The 17707-nt window shown below is 42.7% G+C and overlaps 1 protein-coding gene across 1 annotated transcript in view; it reads left to right on the top strand.

The window, feature by feature from the left end:
- Positions 1–17707, top strand: part of LTK (leukocyte receptor tyrosine kinase) — a gene marked incomplete at both ends in the record, with an annotated part of 97013 nt that overhangs the window by 70086 nt on the left and 9220 nt on the right. Inside the window, 16 exon segments of the mRNA XM_082485636.1 lie at positions 1619–1720; positions 4716–4893; positions 5419–5569; positions 6283–6342; positions 6344–6370; positions 6372–6416; positions 6945–7091; positions 7094–7103; positions 7979–8161; positions 8694–8792; positions 9297–9449; positions 10190–10300; positions 10966–11152; positions 11978–12068; positions 14563–14627; positions 17245–17374. Coding sequence (XP_082341762.1) covers positions 1619–1720; positions 4716–4893; positions 5419–5569; positions 6283–6342; positions 6344–6370; positions 6372–6416; positions 6945–7091; positions 7094–7103; positions 7979–8161; positions 8694–8792; positions 9297–9449; positions 10190–10300; positions 10966–11152; positions 11978–12068; positions 14563–14627; positions 17245–17374 — 1739 coding nt within the window.

Below are 17707 nucleotides of genomic sequence, written 5' to 3'. Positions count from 1 at the left end.
GATTGTTTGTTTGGAAACGAGGCATTGCCTTAGGATACTCAGTTGGGATGCTGCAAAAAAATCCATGCAGACACACAGACTGACTCTCTATTTCAGAGAATGATTTACATTTCTTTGCTCTGCAAACATAACTAGGCTTCTTGTATGTCTGTAAGGGTCTGAAACTGTTGTGACCTTTGGGATTCCTAATTCAGTGCAGGCCTTGGGAGACAGGCACCTTTTCTGGCCATGCATTGTCTTTTTCATTGAGTTTTTCTTCTTGTCTTTGATCCAGATCATTTGTTTTGGGTTAATTTCATTTTTCTCTGGCTTGACAACTCCATCCATTGAAGTTCTCTATCTCAGTATGAACAGAGTGTGTCAGTATAAAGCTCCCTTTTACTTCCATCCATCAACGTTCTTTCAGTCAGACCTTGGGGGAATATTCTCAGGAGTAAAAGCTCAGCAAGGTCTCCATGCTTCAATTAGTTATTTGGCCTTTCTGACACAGCTAACAAGGGTGTTAATTATCGCTATTTAGAGCAGTGGCTTTGCAGCAGAGATAATTGTCCAGCTGGAACTGAGTGAGTCTCTTTTGAATAGAGCATCAAACAGCTGTTAGAATCTCACAACTGGAACAAATTGAAATATTTGTAATGTTTTTCAACTAATGAAAAATGTTCAGTATTAAATTAACTGAGGGCTCATAAAATGGAAGGAAGTCTCTCCTTTTTCTTACAAAGATTTTCCAATCAAAGGTCTGCATAAAAATGGGTAATTTAACTATTGAAACAGGATGCTTGTAGATTATAAGACAAGGGTTCAGTTATTACTTTTTCCTGTTGTAAGGCAGCTTTGGTTGTGTGGTATTCTCAATGCATTCAGATGCTTTGCATCAGCAATGGCTTTGAAGTCCTTCCTCTCTGAGAAAGGGCTGATTTTTAAAGGCCTATTTCACTGGTCAGAAACGTAGTGTTTTGCTCTGTGTTTTTCAAAATGGTTTGTCCAAAAATTTACGGCTTGTGTCAAGGGTATGCTGCTGTTTCTTAACTGTGTATGTTAGTGATACAGGTAATTTTATTTAATAATTTATTCTCTAAGCAAGGTCTGAGGTGCTCAAAGTTGGTTGCCGAGAGAGGAGCTATCTGTTAGGCTAGTTTACTTATCATGATGCCATTCAGAACCAAAGATAACAATTTTTGCTATTGCTTTCCTTTACACCTCCACTCATTTGCCTGTCCAGAATTGTCACTTGCCTGTTTGACCAGCAGAACATCAATAAGTAGTATCTGTTCTCCCACACTATGTTTTTCCTAAAGTCTCTTGTAATCACGTCCAGTGCGATTTGCTGGCCAAGAAGCTTATCCTGCAGGTGAGCCTGCATGGGATAACCTGCAGAGTTTGTGTTCATGCGAAGACCCACTGATTTCATCACAGATACAAGTAGCCAACCCAAGTCATGGGCCTAAAAGAGTAAAAAAAAAAATATGGTTGTTTAAAACACCTTTTCTGCCCAAGGTATTGTTTACTTATTTTAACCAAATGGTTGTACTTGGTTCATTCATGTGATCTTTAAATTTTCCATCCCTCTTTTCTACCATCCTGCCATCTTTCTTATCTCTTCTACAAACTATTACAGGAAGACAACCAAATCATTTTGGTGGGAAGCACCAGTACCCACGGGAGATTAGTATCCTGGATGAGCATCTTCTGAACCCACTGGAAGAGCCCTCCCTCCCAGGTACATGACTCAGGACTAAAAACCTGTTTCTTGGCTATAAAAGCTGTCTCCCTTCCCATCTCTTGTGTGTGATCTGCCTGCCCTATAGCAACAGGGCAACTAAATATAACCCATCCCAAAGATGTGGAGACCATGTCAGGTAATCTGTGGCTATAGGGCAGCAGTTTGCTGAAGCCCAACTCACCAGTCCTTAAATAGAAGGACCTCTTTAAAGAAAAACATAACCTTTAAATAAAGAAGCTTTAAGTAAAAGCAGAAGCTGCAAGACTCAAATTTGGAGTGCACAAAAGCCAGCTCAGGAGCAAAAAGTGTAGACCAGTGCAGAAAACTGGGGATAGAAAGAGATTTACTGAGATTTGGTGAGCAGTGAAGCTGAACCTAATGAGTGGAGAACAGGGGCGTAAAGATGAAGATCCAGGGAGGGCAAGTGAGGATCTGGAAATCCACTGAGGAGAAAAACTGGGTGAAAAACTACGAGAACAGGGGACACTGAGGACTAGTTTACTGAGAGCAGTAGAAACTGCCACTGGAGGACAGATAACAACTGTGTGGGTGAGAAGAGCTGTCTAAAGGAGGGCCTGAAGGGTGGAGGTTATGCTTGAGGCTGCTTCGCTGCCAACAAATACCTGTGTGTGACTGCACCACCTCCTGAAGACTCTGTCCACCTGAAATGTGACAATCTGTACTGCTGTCAGTTCCTGTTAGCTCAAGAGGCAGAGGTTTCTGTAATGCAGCTAACGCTCTTACCCCAGTGATCCATCTGCGTGTTCATAGGATGACATCTGTTGAGGATAGTTTTGCTTGCCTCTTCCTTTAAACAAGAATAGAATTTTTCTTGTAAAGGTTTGTAATTTCTACTGCTATGTTAATCATTCAACCCTTAAACAATTCTACTTCTGACTCTGGCCCTTGTGCATGCACTGCATCATACAGTTTTTAGATACATTATTGAATGGTTTTATTCTTAGGTGTTATCTCATTCACTGGACAAGATGCATATGTTTGGGTCTCAGACAAGGGTTGTGAAATGGAGGACATGGTTACCTGCTGCATTGTTGTAGAAACAAAAAAAAAAAATGCTTAATGAGAGCCAGGAAAAAAATGTCTTGGAGGAAAAGGGCCCCTACTGAAAGTAGCAAGAGGCTGTTGCTGCTGTCACAGCGTTCTTGTGCAAGCCTGAGACAAGTCACTTAAAACTTTTACCACCTTTCATAGGTGGTCACTAGTTGTAATGGAAGATGTTTTCAACAGCACCCAGTTTATTTCTGTGTATATGCTTCAGTTCTCATGTGGAAAGTGTAATAATTCCTTGCTTCATACCGGCACTAGGAAGAGAAATTTGATAGTGTCTGTGAGACACTTGGATAAACCCCTTCTCAGAAGTCTGCCTTCACCCTCCCCCCTCCAACTGATGGTGTTTATCTGCAGTCTGTGATTTATTAAATAGTGTGCAGGAAATAAAGTGAGAGGGGGAAAAAAGAAAACAGTGGCTATAGACAGAGCAGTAGTTGTGCTGAGACTAGAATAAAGTTGGGATAATATACGTACTCTGTGATCATATAATTGAGGGTGGTATCTTAGTGGATTGTATTACACGGGAGCAGAGTTAAAGTTGAACAGATAAATTTAACTTTAGCAGGTATTGGCTTTCAAGTCCTCAACATTGTAAATGCAAGTTTAAACATTTTTTATATGACTATAATAATTAATAGGCATGTGATCAAATAGACACACTGAGTTTTAAAGCCCTGTATATAGCATATACTACTGCAACATGGTCTTTCTCTTGATCATCTATTTTTTATATAAAAATGTTCTTTGGGAATAATAATAATGTGAATTTTGTTATCAAAGGATCATTAAGGAAAGATATCAACAGGAACAGTTGTTTGTTTCAATGACACTTGACCTTTGGTTTTATAGTTCTGTGAATTCAGAGAATCATAGAATCATAGAATGGTTAGAGTTGGAAGGGACCTTACAGATCATCTAGTTCTAATCCCCCTGCCCTGGGCAGGGACACCTTCCCCTAGACCAGGTTGCTCAAAGTCCCATCCAACCTGGCCTTGAACACTTCCAGGGATGGGGCATCCACAACTTCTCTGGACAGCCTGTTCCAGTGTCTCACCACCCTCAGAGTAAAGAATTTCTTCCCAATATCTAATCTAAATCTACCGCCTTTTAGTTTAAAACCATTACCGCTTGTCCCATCACTTATACTGCCTGATAAAGAGTCTGTCCCCATCTTTCCTGTAGGCCCCCTTTAGGTACTGGAAGGTCACTACAGGGTCTCCCCAGAGCCTTTTTTTTTCCAGGCTGAACAAGCCCAGCTCTCTCAGCCTGTCCTCATAGAACAGGTGCTCCAACCCTCTGATCATCTTCACAGCCCTCTTCTGGACTCACTCCAACAGGTCCATGTCCTTCTATGTTGGGGGCTCCAGAGCCGGACGCAGTACTCCAGGTGGGGTCTCACAAGAACGGAGTAGAGGGGCAGAATCACCTCCCTTGACCTGCTGGCCGTGCTTCATTTGATGCAGCCCAGAAGGCAGCTGGCCTTCTGGGCTGCGAGTGCACATTGCCGGCTCATGTTGAGTTTCTCATCGACCAACATCCCCAAGTCCTTCTCCTTAGGAGAAGTGCAGGACCTTGCACTTGGTCTTGTTGAACTTCATGAGATTTGCACAGGCCCACCTCTCAAGCCTGTCAAGATCCATCTGGATAGCATCCCTTGCCTCCAGCTTGGTGTCATTGGCAAACTTGCTGAGGGTGCACTCAATCCCAACATCCATGTCACCAACAAAGATGCTGAATAGTACCAGTCCCAGTACCAAACCTTGAGGAATGCCACTCGTCCCTGCTCACCACTTAGACATCGAGCCATTGACCACAACTCTTTGAGTGCAGCCATCCAGCCAATTCCATGCAGCCAATTGCAGATGTCTGAGAAATAAAGAGAAGCTCGCATCTGCCCCAATTCTTGCTGTTTTGGTCACAGGGGACACATCTGTTGTTCTGTGGTGGTTCACAACATGTGGTGCCAGTGGTCCACATGGGCCAACTCAAGCTCAGTGCAACAGTGCCTATAAGAACAGCAACGTGTCGGTGTCCGTGGAGAAAGAGGGCAGGCTCCGGGGAGTGCAAGTCTGGAGAGTGCCAGCCACAAATCGATACAGGTGAGTATCAGTGTGTGCTGGAAAGGCAGACAAATTTAACTACTTTTTGTTCGTGGAGCATAAGTGTGGGACCATCGGTACTGAGTGGGTAGAGGGGGCAGTGAAGTAAGAGAGAAATAGGAGCACTAGCTGTAAGGATTTGCGTCTGAGCTACCATGAAGCTTGGAATCGTGGAGTGGTGACTTAGATCAGAACACAAGTGACTGTGGGCATGTGATCAAGTGGAAGTGCTGCCATCATTTCAGTCCCAAAGCCTTGGTCTTCTAGATTTGGCTACACTAGCTCATGTTTTTTGCTCCTGAAGTCTCTGTCTCCAGCGCTATAGTGTAGAGTGGGTCTATCCTTTTGAGCAGCCTCGGCTGCATGGGTCTCAGACAAAGAATAGCCATGAGATGCTGCAGCAGGGGACCCGCTCTGGAGCAATGCCTGTTTGGGATTGCAGGCTGGGGAGAGCTTGAAGGTGGAGTTGCTTTGGGGATAAGAAGTATGAGATTTGCCTCATTAACTACTTACTTTTTCTTCCAGGATTTCTGCCTATGGAGCAGCTGGAGGGAAGGGAGCCAAAAACCACAATAAGAGGTCCCACGGGGTCTTCATCTCGGCCACCTTCCAGCTGGAGAAAGATGAGCTGCTGTACATCTTAGTGGGGCAGCAGGGGGAGGATGCCTGCCCTGGGGTGAGGGCTGCACAAGCACATGTGGACAGAGGCTTTGCAGATACGATTCAGTGAGATTCAGTGGGTGGCTTGGGATTTGGTGATGAAAGACAGAAATCCCAGGATCCAGCAATGAAATCCAGTCAGGAGACTAGGAAGAACCAATAAACCAAGTTAGAAAGAATCTCAAAACAAATATAAAGAACTCTGAAAGGAAAAACAATCCCAAAATGCACAAACAAATATGAAGTCCACAGGAACTTTGCTTTAAGCTCCTGGTGTTTGAAATAAGTTCTTCATCAGCTTTCTTCTGCTTATTTTAAGTGGGGAGCTAGTAGGTGAGAGTTGTGTGATCCCTCTCTTATTTTTCCACAGCCTAGGTTTCTTTCTGTCTGCTAGGATTTCAGATAATTTAATATTATTTATGGAAGCATCCAACAGTGTTGTGGCTGCACTGTGTTAGATACTCTCTAAGTTTAAATACTAAGAATCCAAAGCCTATCAAAACTAGTAGGAATCTTCGCACTAACTACAGTGGTCCCTGTATTAGACATATGTAATGACAAAAACCACACTCGTGACAAATAGAAATTGGTTACATAAATGTTTATATGTGTCTTCTAATGCTAGACCAAATGATTTTAAAGTCCTTTTATCACATAGGCTCTTTTCAGCATGAATTCTTTGGTATTGCCTCTTGCTGATATCTGAGTGCATCTCTTGTCTCCTTTCAGGGCAATCCTGAAACCCAGAAGATCTGCTTAGGGGAGTCATCTCTCATTGAAGAAGATTACAAAAAAAAAAAAGGACCTGAAGGACTGGGGCTGGAGGAGGTGGGGGTGGAGGAGGTGCAACCTACATCTTTAGAGTAAGTATTTCCTCTTTGCATACTCCCTAAGCAGTGTTCATCTGAGCAACTAGCTTTCACTGCCAATTATGTCATATGATACTCAGTTCTTAAAAAAAGGTGATGAAAAAAGAGGTTCCCCTCTCCGTCCTCCCTATCCTTGTGTCTCTATTTGTCTTTTTGTTGTTTTAATTTAAATCCTTTGTCTCTTTTCATATCCTTCATCAAACTTGTCACTGTCGCTAACTTAGCTGAACTGATACCTCAGTTCTTGACAGCTCAGGTCTGGGGATCACACCAGGATCCCACTGTAACATTGGCAACAGTCCTACCAAAAAAACCGACCCAAAACCCCTGGTGTTATTTTTGTACACAGAAACACTGTGTAAAAACATTTTTGTAGTGCAGTTAGGAAACCAATCAGTAGCATTGCCCTGGACTTGGGCCACTCTTCTTTGGGATGCTTTAATGCTTTTTGATGAGTTTGTGTGAGTTCACATATCCAAGGGATGTGAAGTTTTTTCTGATGTTTGATGGGGGGTTTTCCAGCAGAAGGATGGGATTTTCGAACCTTTGCTCATCGCAGCAGGAGGGAGGAGAAAAGCCTATCTGAAGGCTCAGGACAGCTCCCTGGACGACATACCCCTGGAGCAATTTGAGAACAGCACTGCAGTACCTGGAGTCAGTGGGAGGACTGTGGGGCAGCAGGTGAGACACTACAACCACACAGGGTCTGAATCAGATGGCTGAATATGCAAGTTTGTCCTGTAGGCATGAAGTGAGGGGCTTCTCTTTGGTCTTTTGAAGTTTTTCTGTGGCAGTAGTTCTTAGAAATATGCTGGTAGTCTACAAAGGATGTCTTATATGGCATATCACCAGATAAAAAGACAGGTGATGAGTGCTCCAGTAGAGACTATTCCATAGGAGAGCTCTTCTCTTCTTTGAAATGATTCAGTGAAAATGGTATCTGGAGGATGGAGCACAGTCCTCCACATTGTAACAATGGCCTTTGAAGAGAAGACTTTTTCCCTGATACTCCCCTGAAACCCTAATAACAAGAATTATATTATGGGAATTATACCAGAAATGGAAGCTTATTTATAATCTTGTAACAGCTGTGGCTAGAATCTACTCCTAAGAGACAAAAACATCCAGTGGTTCTCCATCTCCTGCTGTAATAGCCTTATAGAGGGGCCGCTAGAGGGAGATGAGGAAATCCAGTTTATTTTTTATTTCCCCAGGGAGCTCAGCATCTCACATGGCTGAAAGCACTAACCAGTTATCATGAAGGGCAGTGGTGGGCTCCTTATTTCCCTAATGCCACTAGAAATTGGTGCTAAGGTGCTGGTTGTGCAGCACATACGACAGGATGTGCATTAGGTTTCTACTTTGTTATTATCCGTGGCAAAAAGGAGCTTGTCTGTATATTCTCTTATCCTTAAAGAAGGAGTTAACTTGAATACAGGCACTTAAAAAATTACAAAGGTCCAATTTGTGTCTCTTTACAGTATCTCTTCTACTTTCCTCTGCTTGTGCTCCCCTCACGTGTTCTTGTTTTATTCTTTCACTCTCTGACTGTGAAGGTGGAGGTGGTGGCTGGCAAGATGAGACTCTGTTTCCTCAGGCTGGGAAGTCCCTTCTGGAAGGTGGAGAAGGGGGTCAAGCTTGTCCTCAAGCACTAGCCAAGCTCCAGTGGGCCACCTCTGGTGGCTTTGGTGGGGGAGGAGGAGCTTGTACTTCTGGTGGAGGAGGTGGAGGCTACAAAGGTATGTCTGTTGGAGGAATAGTCATGCTGTCTAATTTTGTACCCTTCAGAGCACCTGCAGTTAAGGGCTAGAGCTCTTAGTGCAGAGGTACGCTACTGCAGAAGATGATTCACAGATACTTCAAGCTGAACCTGCCCCGCTGTCCACCATCTGTCTTGAACTGGCGAAGTCAAGGTTATAGAAGTGTTGCTATATGATTTAGTATTTGGAAGGCATGCTGAATCGCCCCTTCATTTGTCCCCAGGTTGCCCACAGAAGATGTTCTGTTTCTTTTTTCTGTTTAAAGCAAATATATTTTTACCTTGCTGAACTGAGAAATCTACATTGGAATAAGTCACTTTGCTAGCCTTGTACTGGCTTGGCTGGGTCAAGTGAGTATTTATCCATCAAGGACACCATACCTATTAATATATCCCTGAAAGGTTGCAGAGTGACCCCAGGTGATAACCAGGAACGAATGCAGCCCTTCAAAGGCATCACATTTTTGCAGCATACAGCACTGATCAGCTAGCCATATTCTTTCTTTCCCCAGGGGGGCATGCCTCTGATAATGATGATATCACAGCCAGTGGGCAGGATGGCATCTCTTTTGTGAACCCCATTGGAGAGATCTTCTTGCATCCCCTGGCAGGTACAATATACTACTACTTATTCCTCTTAGTTATTTTCTTCCTCCTTTTTTCTTCTTCCTCTCTATTTCCTCTTTCCTGCTCCCTCTCCTCCTTTCTTTGCTTTTTGTGGATTTCATTCAGGCATATTTCACTCTGCAGGCCAGATCTTTAGATGTGGTGATTTCTTTAAATGTATCTATAGTGCTCTGGGACCATTTTCCTCTCAACCTCTAAGCCAGGAGAGACACCAGTCATCAAGTTCGACTTCACAACCTCAGTCCAAGACATTTCCAGGTCATTTCACCTCAGGACCTCTCTGTTTGCTTGAGGCATCCAATATCTTCTTCCCTCCTGGGGAAGAAACCTCCCTAAGGTTTCTGACGTGTGTCCACACTGTGTTGGGCTATCTTCTCTACTGCAGAGAAAGAGAGAAGTTATAGGTACCTGATCTATTTTTTTCCTTACCGGAACAAGATGGGAAAAGCTAAACTAAACCCACCTTTTGTGTCTGGTTCCTCATTCAGCCATGGAGAGTCATGGTGAGGTGGAGGTTCAGATCTATCTTAACTGCAGCCACTGCCACTCAGACAACTGTAAGCGGGACCCTGACACCAACCTGCCAGTCTGTCAGTGTGAGATGGGTGCTGTGCTAGCCAACGACAACGTCACCTGCACTGGTAAGATGTGGAGTTTTATCCTCACTGGATAATGTCTGTATTCTTTGTATCGTCTCTCTCCTGGCTTTTTTGATGGTCACATCCCCAAGTTACAGCTGGTGGCTCCAGTGTACACAGCGTTATGAGAAAAGTCAGTCAAACATATGACTGAAAATTCCTCATGTCCTTTCCTTAAACACTGAGCTGCATCTCTATCGACATCTCCAAAATTCAGATTTAGATTAGGCAGAAGGTAAAATATCAGTAAAGAGACACAGTGTAAATTTCCTGAATGGGCACAGTGTGTCAGATATTTAAGCGTAAATACCTCTCCAGTATAACGTACCACCTACTGCTGAGTTATTTAAGCCACAAATTACTTCCTTCCACAGCAGTTTCCCACTGTGCCTGTTCAGCTGATGCCTGGTATTCGCTGTTATTTTCTAACAGTCTCCTGCAACTCCAAAGCATCAAGGCTGTAGAGTTGCAGCTCGAGAGCAGTGGTGTTACCCATTAGTAAAAAGCTGAAGAATGGATAAGCAGTCTGTGTTTTTTCAGTTAGTTTTCTGTCCTCGGAATGTTTTGAAAATTATTTAGGTATTTTTTCTACCTCCAGGGCTTTAGAGGGACTTGCTATAATTTTTATAAGATAGTCTTATCATGATCTCTGTATTGTTTTCTGAAATAGGACCTTGAGAGGGATGCTCTACAGCAGCTTTGATTGTTTTCTGATTAATGCATCTCTAATTATCTTTATCCAGTGCCCCAGGGTCCTATCCCAGATGGACACCTTCCTCTCCCACTCCTCATTGCTGTTGTGGCTGTGATTGTGGTGCTTGGAATGATCCTGACTTGTGGCAGCCTATCTATCAGTAAGTAACTCTTACTCCTTATCACCCTTTGACTTGGCTTTTCCCAGTTAAATTAGACAAAAGGACACCATTCAACCACATGCTTTTACTTTTAATACTCGGAACCAGAGTGTTGTGGTCTCCCAAATGGATGAGAGGGACAAGGAGAAAGAAGTCATAGCAAACATCACCGTCCCACACATAATCCTGCACAAACATAATCCCAAAGGGCCAGAACTGCTCTGGTCTGGTATTTGCTGCTAACAAAAGAGCTTGGAAAGCCCTCTTAGCAGGCATTTCTTTAGCAGCCATTGCTCTATAGGATGAAGTCACAGCCTGTAATTAAACATATAATTAATTCAGGGAGATGGTGTGCTTTTTGTGACTTGATGCCAGCAAGGTGTCTTGTGGAGCAGCCTTTCCTCAGCCAATGTACAAAGAAGCAGAGGAAACCTTAGTTGCTCCCAGGTGATTAGGAATAACTCTGCAGGAATAAGACTGTTTGCATATCCAGTATTAAATCACTACAGAGCATGGAGAAGAGCATGATACTGGTAAGCTAAAGATACTTCTTGAGCATTTATAATTACAGAGTTGGTTTCTTTCTGTTCTGCGTGGCCAGCATTGTCTTTTCTCTCCAAGTGTTGATCTTGTTTCTGTGTTTTTATTTGTCTCCCCACCCCCAGTTTATCACCTTAAGAAGCAGCAGCTGGAAGGAGCCAGAGCACGACTGCAGAGCCCAGAATATAAACTGAGCAAAATCCGCACATCAGCCATCATGACAGATTACAATCCCAACTACTGCTTTGCAGGGAAGGCTGCCACTCTGAGCGAGCTGAAGGAGATCCCACGGAAGAACATCTCTCTGCTTCGGTAAGGCTTGCAGCAGGGGTTGCTCTCTGATGCAAAGGCAGAGGTAAGGCTTACATGCTTGTTTTACTCATCATCGAGTATCCAGGACAAGCAAACAAGGTCCACCTTGTCTGACTAACTGGAAAGCACCTAGTCCAAGCCAGCCAAAATAGAACAGATGTGACACTTACTACTTTCTCGAAGATATTTTGATTCCATAAAGTTCTCAAGCAGAAGTATAAGCTTATGAGTCTTCTGTTCCATGTTTCCACACAAAGCATAGGGTATTTCACCTCTGTCCTTTTTATATGATGTGCTGGATTACGCTTGTCACCTGGCAGTAACTCCCTTCCAAATCTGTAGCAGTACTTCTTTTTCATCATTTCCTGTCAGGAGGAAATAACATGCTAGGTTGCTCTTTGACTTCATGCCATCCAGATTATATTGATCAAAGTTATGTAAACTTTAGAAGGAGAAACTTGATTATTCTTACATGCTGTCTTACACCATCTCCTGAAGACATCAGCCTGCAGCTACCTTATTCTGTTTCTCTCTAGTTCTTTCTTGCCTTGCTCTTGCCATACTTGGTGATGGGACCCTAGGATTGAGCAGGCTGCTTTATTTGTTCAGAACCAGTAAGGATCCAACCTCCTTGCTTTAGTCACAATGACAGAAAATACTGAGAAGTTATTTTCAGAGGCTTTGAGATGAAAACAAAACTCTGTTGTTGATTCCATCTCTTAGAGCAGGTTCTATTGCTGTTCTTGGACTGGATGAAGAGAAGAGCTTGGGTAAAGCTGGATCTAGGGGCATAGTAACATCTGTTCTCTCTCTTTTTTCCTCCAGGGCACTAGGACATGGTGCATTTGGTGAGGTTTATGAGGGAACCGTGGTAGGCATTGCAGGGGATCCCAACCCTCTTCAAGTGGCTGTCAAGGTCAGTACCCCTAAATTTCTTATACAACAATAATTACCCGTAAGAGCCATATTATCTTATTACTATTCCAGTTGGAGGTTCATGTTCATCACATGCATAATGACATATGTATGTGTGTAATGCAGGTTTCCACGCATTGCTGCTTCCGGGAATTATAAAATTTTATGTTTAAGTTGTATGGCACTAGCAGCAGGTTAAAAATAAAGCATCTGTCTTGTTTGCTGCATGCATAATGGTTGTAAGTTGTCATCTAACTAGGAGGAGAATCTAAAAAGGCCAATCTCTTTTGAAAGCTCCATTCCCATTGCTCAGGAGAGATAGAGTCAGTGCCCTCAGATGTGTGAATTAGTCACCTGGAGACTGCATAATATGACTAGTTAAAATAAAATAACAAATTCTCTGTCAACACAAATAAATATAGCTCCCTTGAAATCAATACAGAACCATCAGTTCACCCCAGCAGAGAATCTACCACAATGGCTTTTCTGCCACGATGATTTTACTAGATGATACTGGATGATCTTTAAGGTCCTTTCCAGCTCTAACCATTCTATGATTCACTGATTCTTATAGATACAAATAGCCAAGAAAAAAAGAAACTTAAGGGGGAAAAAATAGCAACAAACAAAAATTTTGGGGGCATTGTGGACTAGAAGGGGATTTCTAAATCTTGTATAAAGAAAAGAAAGCCCTGGGAAATATTAGCATGAAGCCTTAATGTTAAATCAAACAGTAAACATTTATAGTAATGCTTTATATACTATTACTTCTGCATTTCAGTGGGTTTGAGTGCTTTCTTCTAAGTTTTTCACATGACATTACTGTATTTAAAAATTTGTATTGTTTCTCAATTACATTTCCTTTATACTGAGAGTAGTGTTTGTCTATCATATGTGAAACTTTCAGGTAGTCTCTTAGTAATGCAGCGTTAAAATGCTGCTGTGAATATACACTGCGATATCGTGCTAATTTCTGTGTCATTAATGGCAAGAGATAACAGGCTGGGTTGCTGTGAAATTACTGCTGTTGCCTCAGGATTTGTCAGTTACTCAGCCCTGAAGTTAAGGATGCTCAGAGCCTGCTTTTGTTCTTTTATAAGCTTGTGACTCAGAGAACCAAACCTGCTTCTATGAGTTCAGCCCAAAACATAGATTTCATTAATAAAAAAAAAAAGTTCTATTGTTATTTATCCTGTCCTTCAAAACCCTCATAAAAAAAAGAAGTGAAAGGATCATACATTATGGCATTTTGTTATGAACTTCCCTGTGCCACTGAACAAATGTGCATGAAAACCCAGAGCAGACACTAGCAAGCAGTTGTAACGGCCCAGCCCAGTTTCACAGCCCAGACTGGAGGAGGTACCACAGCACAGAGCCAAACAGAAGTAGATTCGCATGTTGTTCAGTTGTGATAATCCAGCGAGGATGTCACCAGTTTTGCAAGTCTCAGCAACGATGGCTACTTGTTAGGGCCCCATCTGCCCACCTGCCCACTTGTTCACCCAGTTCACTGTAAGGTGGACACCCAAAACATCATCAAAAGGCTGTTCTCACTGGCTGGAAACCGGTAGAGTGTCCATGGAGCCCAAGCTGTGGCCATGCTCACGTGCTCTATGGTGGAGTGTGTCAGTCCTGATCGGACTTTGCAGAAGCAGGTGCAGACTGAGGATAAATTAAAAAATACATTTGCAACGTATTCCACATATTGTTTGTGGGTATTCCACCAATTTAATAGATCATCTGCACTGTCCTGTGTGAAGTGTTAACTTATTTGAGACAGCAAAATGCAACCCGGTCTTCTGTAGCCCACACTGCTGATGACAAGAACTGTTTCCATGCCAGCCTCACCACGCTGAGCAGTAAACGTCCCACCTCTCTGCATGCAGTTTGGCAGCAGGTACTACACACAGCTGTGGCCAAACCATCACGTAATGTTAAAACAGTGGGCACAGTAGCAAGCGCTGTTTCTACAGCTCCCTGCACTCTCAGTGCATGTTTATCAGTGGCAGATGCTCTCCAGATCTGCTGGCAAGAGAGAAAGCTATAAGGCCACGTAATAGAATTATTTAAATCATGTGACTATATATGTCATACGACATAGAAGCATGCACTGCAATGTGGACATACAGAAAAGGGAAAATAAATTAACCCTTGTCACTTTAAAGTGCTTACTAGATTTGTAATTCCCCAGCTAATGCCTTTCTTGATGTGTACCTGAAGCTATTTTGCTCCAGAACACCGCATACAGTTAAATGCACACAAAAGTCTCCAAGTAGGTCACCAGTTTCCTGCTCTAACTTTAACTGCCAGATGGGTCACGTGCAGTCCAATAAACTGGGCACTGAAAAGATGAGGCCCTCCTCTTATGATCCTGAAGTGATTCACATGTTACATTCTCGTTCTTGTCTTTTTTTTTTTTTCTTTTCCTCTGGTGGTCACCTAACTGTTCTCAATTCTTTGGTGGGATGGTCCTCACTGTCTTTACTTCTCAACAGACCCTGCCAGAAGTCTGCTCTGAGCAGGATGAGATGGATTTCCTGATGGAAGCATTGATTATCAGGTATAGTTTAAGGTTTTTATACTGATGGTGGGCAGGGGGAAAAGGAATAATGCAGGTAATAAGAGTTGTTAATTCATTTGCTGGAGTTCAGAAAAGAAATCAGCCTTGTTTTTCACCAGATGACATTTTAATAGCATATGAGTTACTGGTTTCAGCTACTTGTTCATCTCAAAGAAAGTAACTGAGGTTCTTTTGTTGCACACCTGTTGTAGTTTAATGCCAGTAGGCAGCTGAGCCCCACACAGCAGTGGGACGGGAAAGAGAATAGTAAGGGCAAGATTAAGAAAACTCATGGGTTGAGGTAAAGGCAGCATAATAGGTAAAGCAAAAGCTGGGTGCATAAGCAAAGCAACATAAAGAAATCATTCACTACTTCCCATTGGCAGGCAGGTATTTAGCCATTTCCAGGAAAGCAGGGCTTCATCATGCGTAACAGTTACTTGGGAAGACAAATGCCAAACTCCAGATGACCCCCCTTCCTCCTTCTTCCCTCAGTTTTTGTTGCTGAGCACAATGTCATACAGTGTGGGATATCCCTTTGGTCAGTTGGTGTCAGTTGTCCCGGCTGCGTCCCCTCCTAACTTCTTGTGCACCCCCAGCCTACTTGCTGGCGGGGCAGTGTGAGGAGCCTTAACACTATGTAAGCACTGCTCAGCAATAACTAAAATGTCAATGTGATCAATGTTTTGATCAAAAATCGAAAGCACAGCACCATATGAACTACTGTGAAGAAAATTAACTCTATCCCACCCAAAATCAGTACAACATCTGAACAAAAAATTCTGCTGGTTGGTTCTACTGGTCATGTTCAGAGGACTAAAAAGGCACAACATTTTTGTACAAACATGTTCTATGTTTGAAATGTTTTCCTTTTCAAAGAATCCCACTGCCCTTTCTAAGGTCCCTTCCAACATAAACCATTCTATGATAAGTGTAAGTCATGTCCCGAAGCCCTTGCTAAAACAAATTTTCCATGATGAAACAGAAAGCAATAGGAAAGCTAAAGATTAGAGCCACCTGTGCAGCAGCTCAGAAGTTCAGCCTCTGCAAGATCAGCACCAAGGTGGTACAACACAGGCTTTGTGCCAGGGAGGTAAGTTTTTAGGCTTGGATGCAAGGCCTTAAACTATATTATCTCTTGCAAATAAAAGTAAGAATTTTGATAAGAGCAGGTTTGGCAGCTGAAGAAGGAGAAAGTGTGAAAAGCTTTTCCCATTGTGGTTTTCAGGCAGTAGCTAAGCATACTGCAGCCTTTTAGCTTTTCCTATCTGTAGAACAGTTTGCCATAAGTAAGCACTTTTTGCAGTGAAGGTCCTTGGCTTTTACTCTTTCTTTGCACAAAAATAGCTGAGCGAGACACTGAAACCTCTGCAGGGATAAGGTAGTGAATATGGCTCTGCATGTGTAGCTTGCACAGATGGAACACAGCCCTTCTCCCAGTATGGTCATTTCTCTTAGATGTGTTCTGGCTTTTGATGTCTTTGCAAGCTTGACAGAACATTTATAAGGTCTCATCTGCACAACCCTCTGACAGTGTACTGGAAAAGATAAGACAGCCTGGAAAAGATAAGTCAGTCATTCTTATTACCACCTGTACTTTAAGTATTCCAATCTTGGAATTTACTTCATTAACCCAAATCCGTAAGCTTAAAACAATAGTAGTCAAGGGGAACCTTAAAATAACAGTACAGTCAGGGTTGATTGTAAGTGATCAGAATTTATGCATTCTTAATTTCTGCAACATGCAGTTCCTCTTCTCATTGTCTGGCCCAGCTCATACCTAGATGCTAGTTTTCTCATATTAAAGCATGAATCTCATGACATAGTGCCACTTCCTAAAGTCTGCAAGAACTTTGGCAGCTGAACAGGTGGTAACACTGATGTATGTTTTTAAAAGAGCAATTTCAATTGATTACAGAGTGCTTTGATTCACTTAGTAGCACACGACTCTTTCTCTTTCCCAGCTTCCTTTCCATTTTTAGTTCCTGTATTATCCAGGTAATCACTATACAAGGGAAGATGCTGCTTTCTAATGACCGAGTCTTACTAAGCTTCCTGACAGTCTCAGCTTACTTTTGTAAGAGGCAGAAAGCATCGCATAAGCAGCTGCTGTAGTAGGTATTAGCTGAGCCCCTCTTCGGCAGACTAGATACTGAACTGAGTCCACCAGACTAGACAGCAGTATATTTAAAATAACCAATTCTGAATTAAAATCCCCACCAGCCAGGATTTTGTTTCACAAATGCCAATAATATTTGCATGTTTGAAGTGCTTAGCTTTCTTTTCCCTCTCATGTCACTGCCATCTTTTAGTCAGTCTGCCCATTAAATTCTCTCTTCACAGCCAGAAGGCTCTGCTTTACCTTCAGCTTTTCATACCTTCTGTTGAAAGCTCTTCATGGGCAAAGCAAAGCATAGCATAACCCTGATCTCTGGCCTGTCATAATCAGAGAGGCATTTTGATATGGCTGAAGTAGGAATTTGTTTGGTAACTTGCACTGCATCAGGGTTTGCTTCAATCCAAGCTGTCAAAGCTCAAGGCACACTGAGCGTGATGGATGTCGGCCAGGTACTAATGCTGTCTTTCTCTTCCATGTTGCTGTGATCTTGGCTTTCAGTAAGTTCAATCACCAAAATATCGTGCAGTGCATCGGTGTTAGCCTACAGACGCTGCCTCGCTTCATTCTGCTTGAGCTCATGGCTGGAGGAGATATGAAGAGCTTTCTTCGGCAGAATCGACCAAGGGTGGTGAGATAAGTTCCCTGCTAGGCTTATGGTTGCTTTTAGTATGACTGTTTTTATTATTTGTATGAATTGGATAAAGGCACTGAAGCCAAGCAGGGCTGGGTATGTGTCCCAGCTCCTACAAATTTCTGGATACGTACATCTGTTTGCTTGATGTAAGCAGATCTTAGTGAGAGAAAATGAAAGCAGTGCCAGAACTCCAGTCTGTTAGTAATGGAGGAGGAAAGAGTAAAATTCTGTCCTGCCATTCCAGAGTTCACTGTCAACTGGGCTACAAATTAAAGGGCTTGCTTTCCTCAATGTCTGCCTTGTTTTCTGTGCACTGTGATGGTGTGT

Source organism: Vanellus vanellus (genome assembly GCF_965231255.1).
Source record: "Vanellus vanellus genome assembly, chromosome: 6".
NCBI lineage: Eukaryota > Metazoa > Chordata > Aves > Charadriiformes > Charadriidae > Vanellus > Vanellus vanellus.
This window is presented reverse-complemented; position numbering and strand designations above follow the sequence as displayed.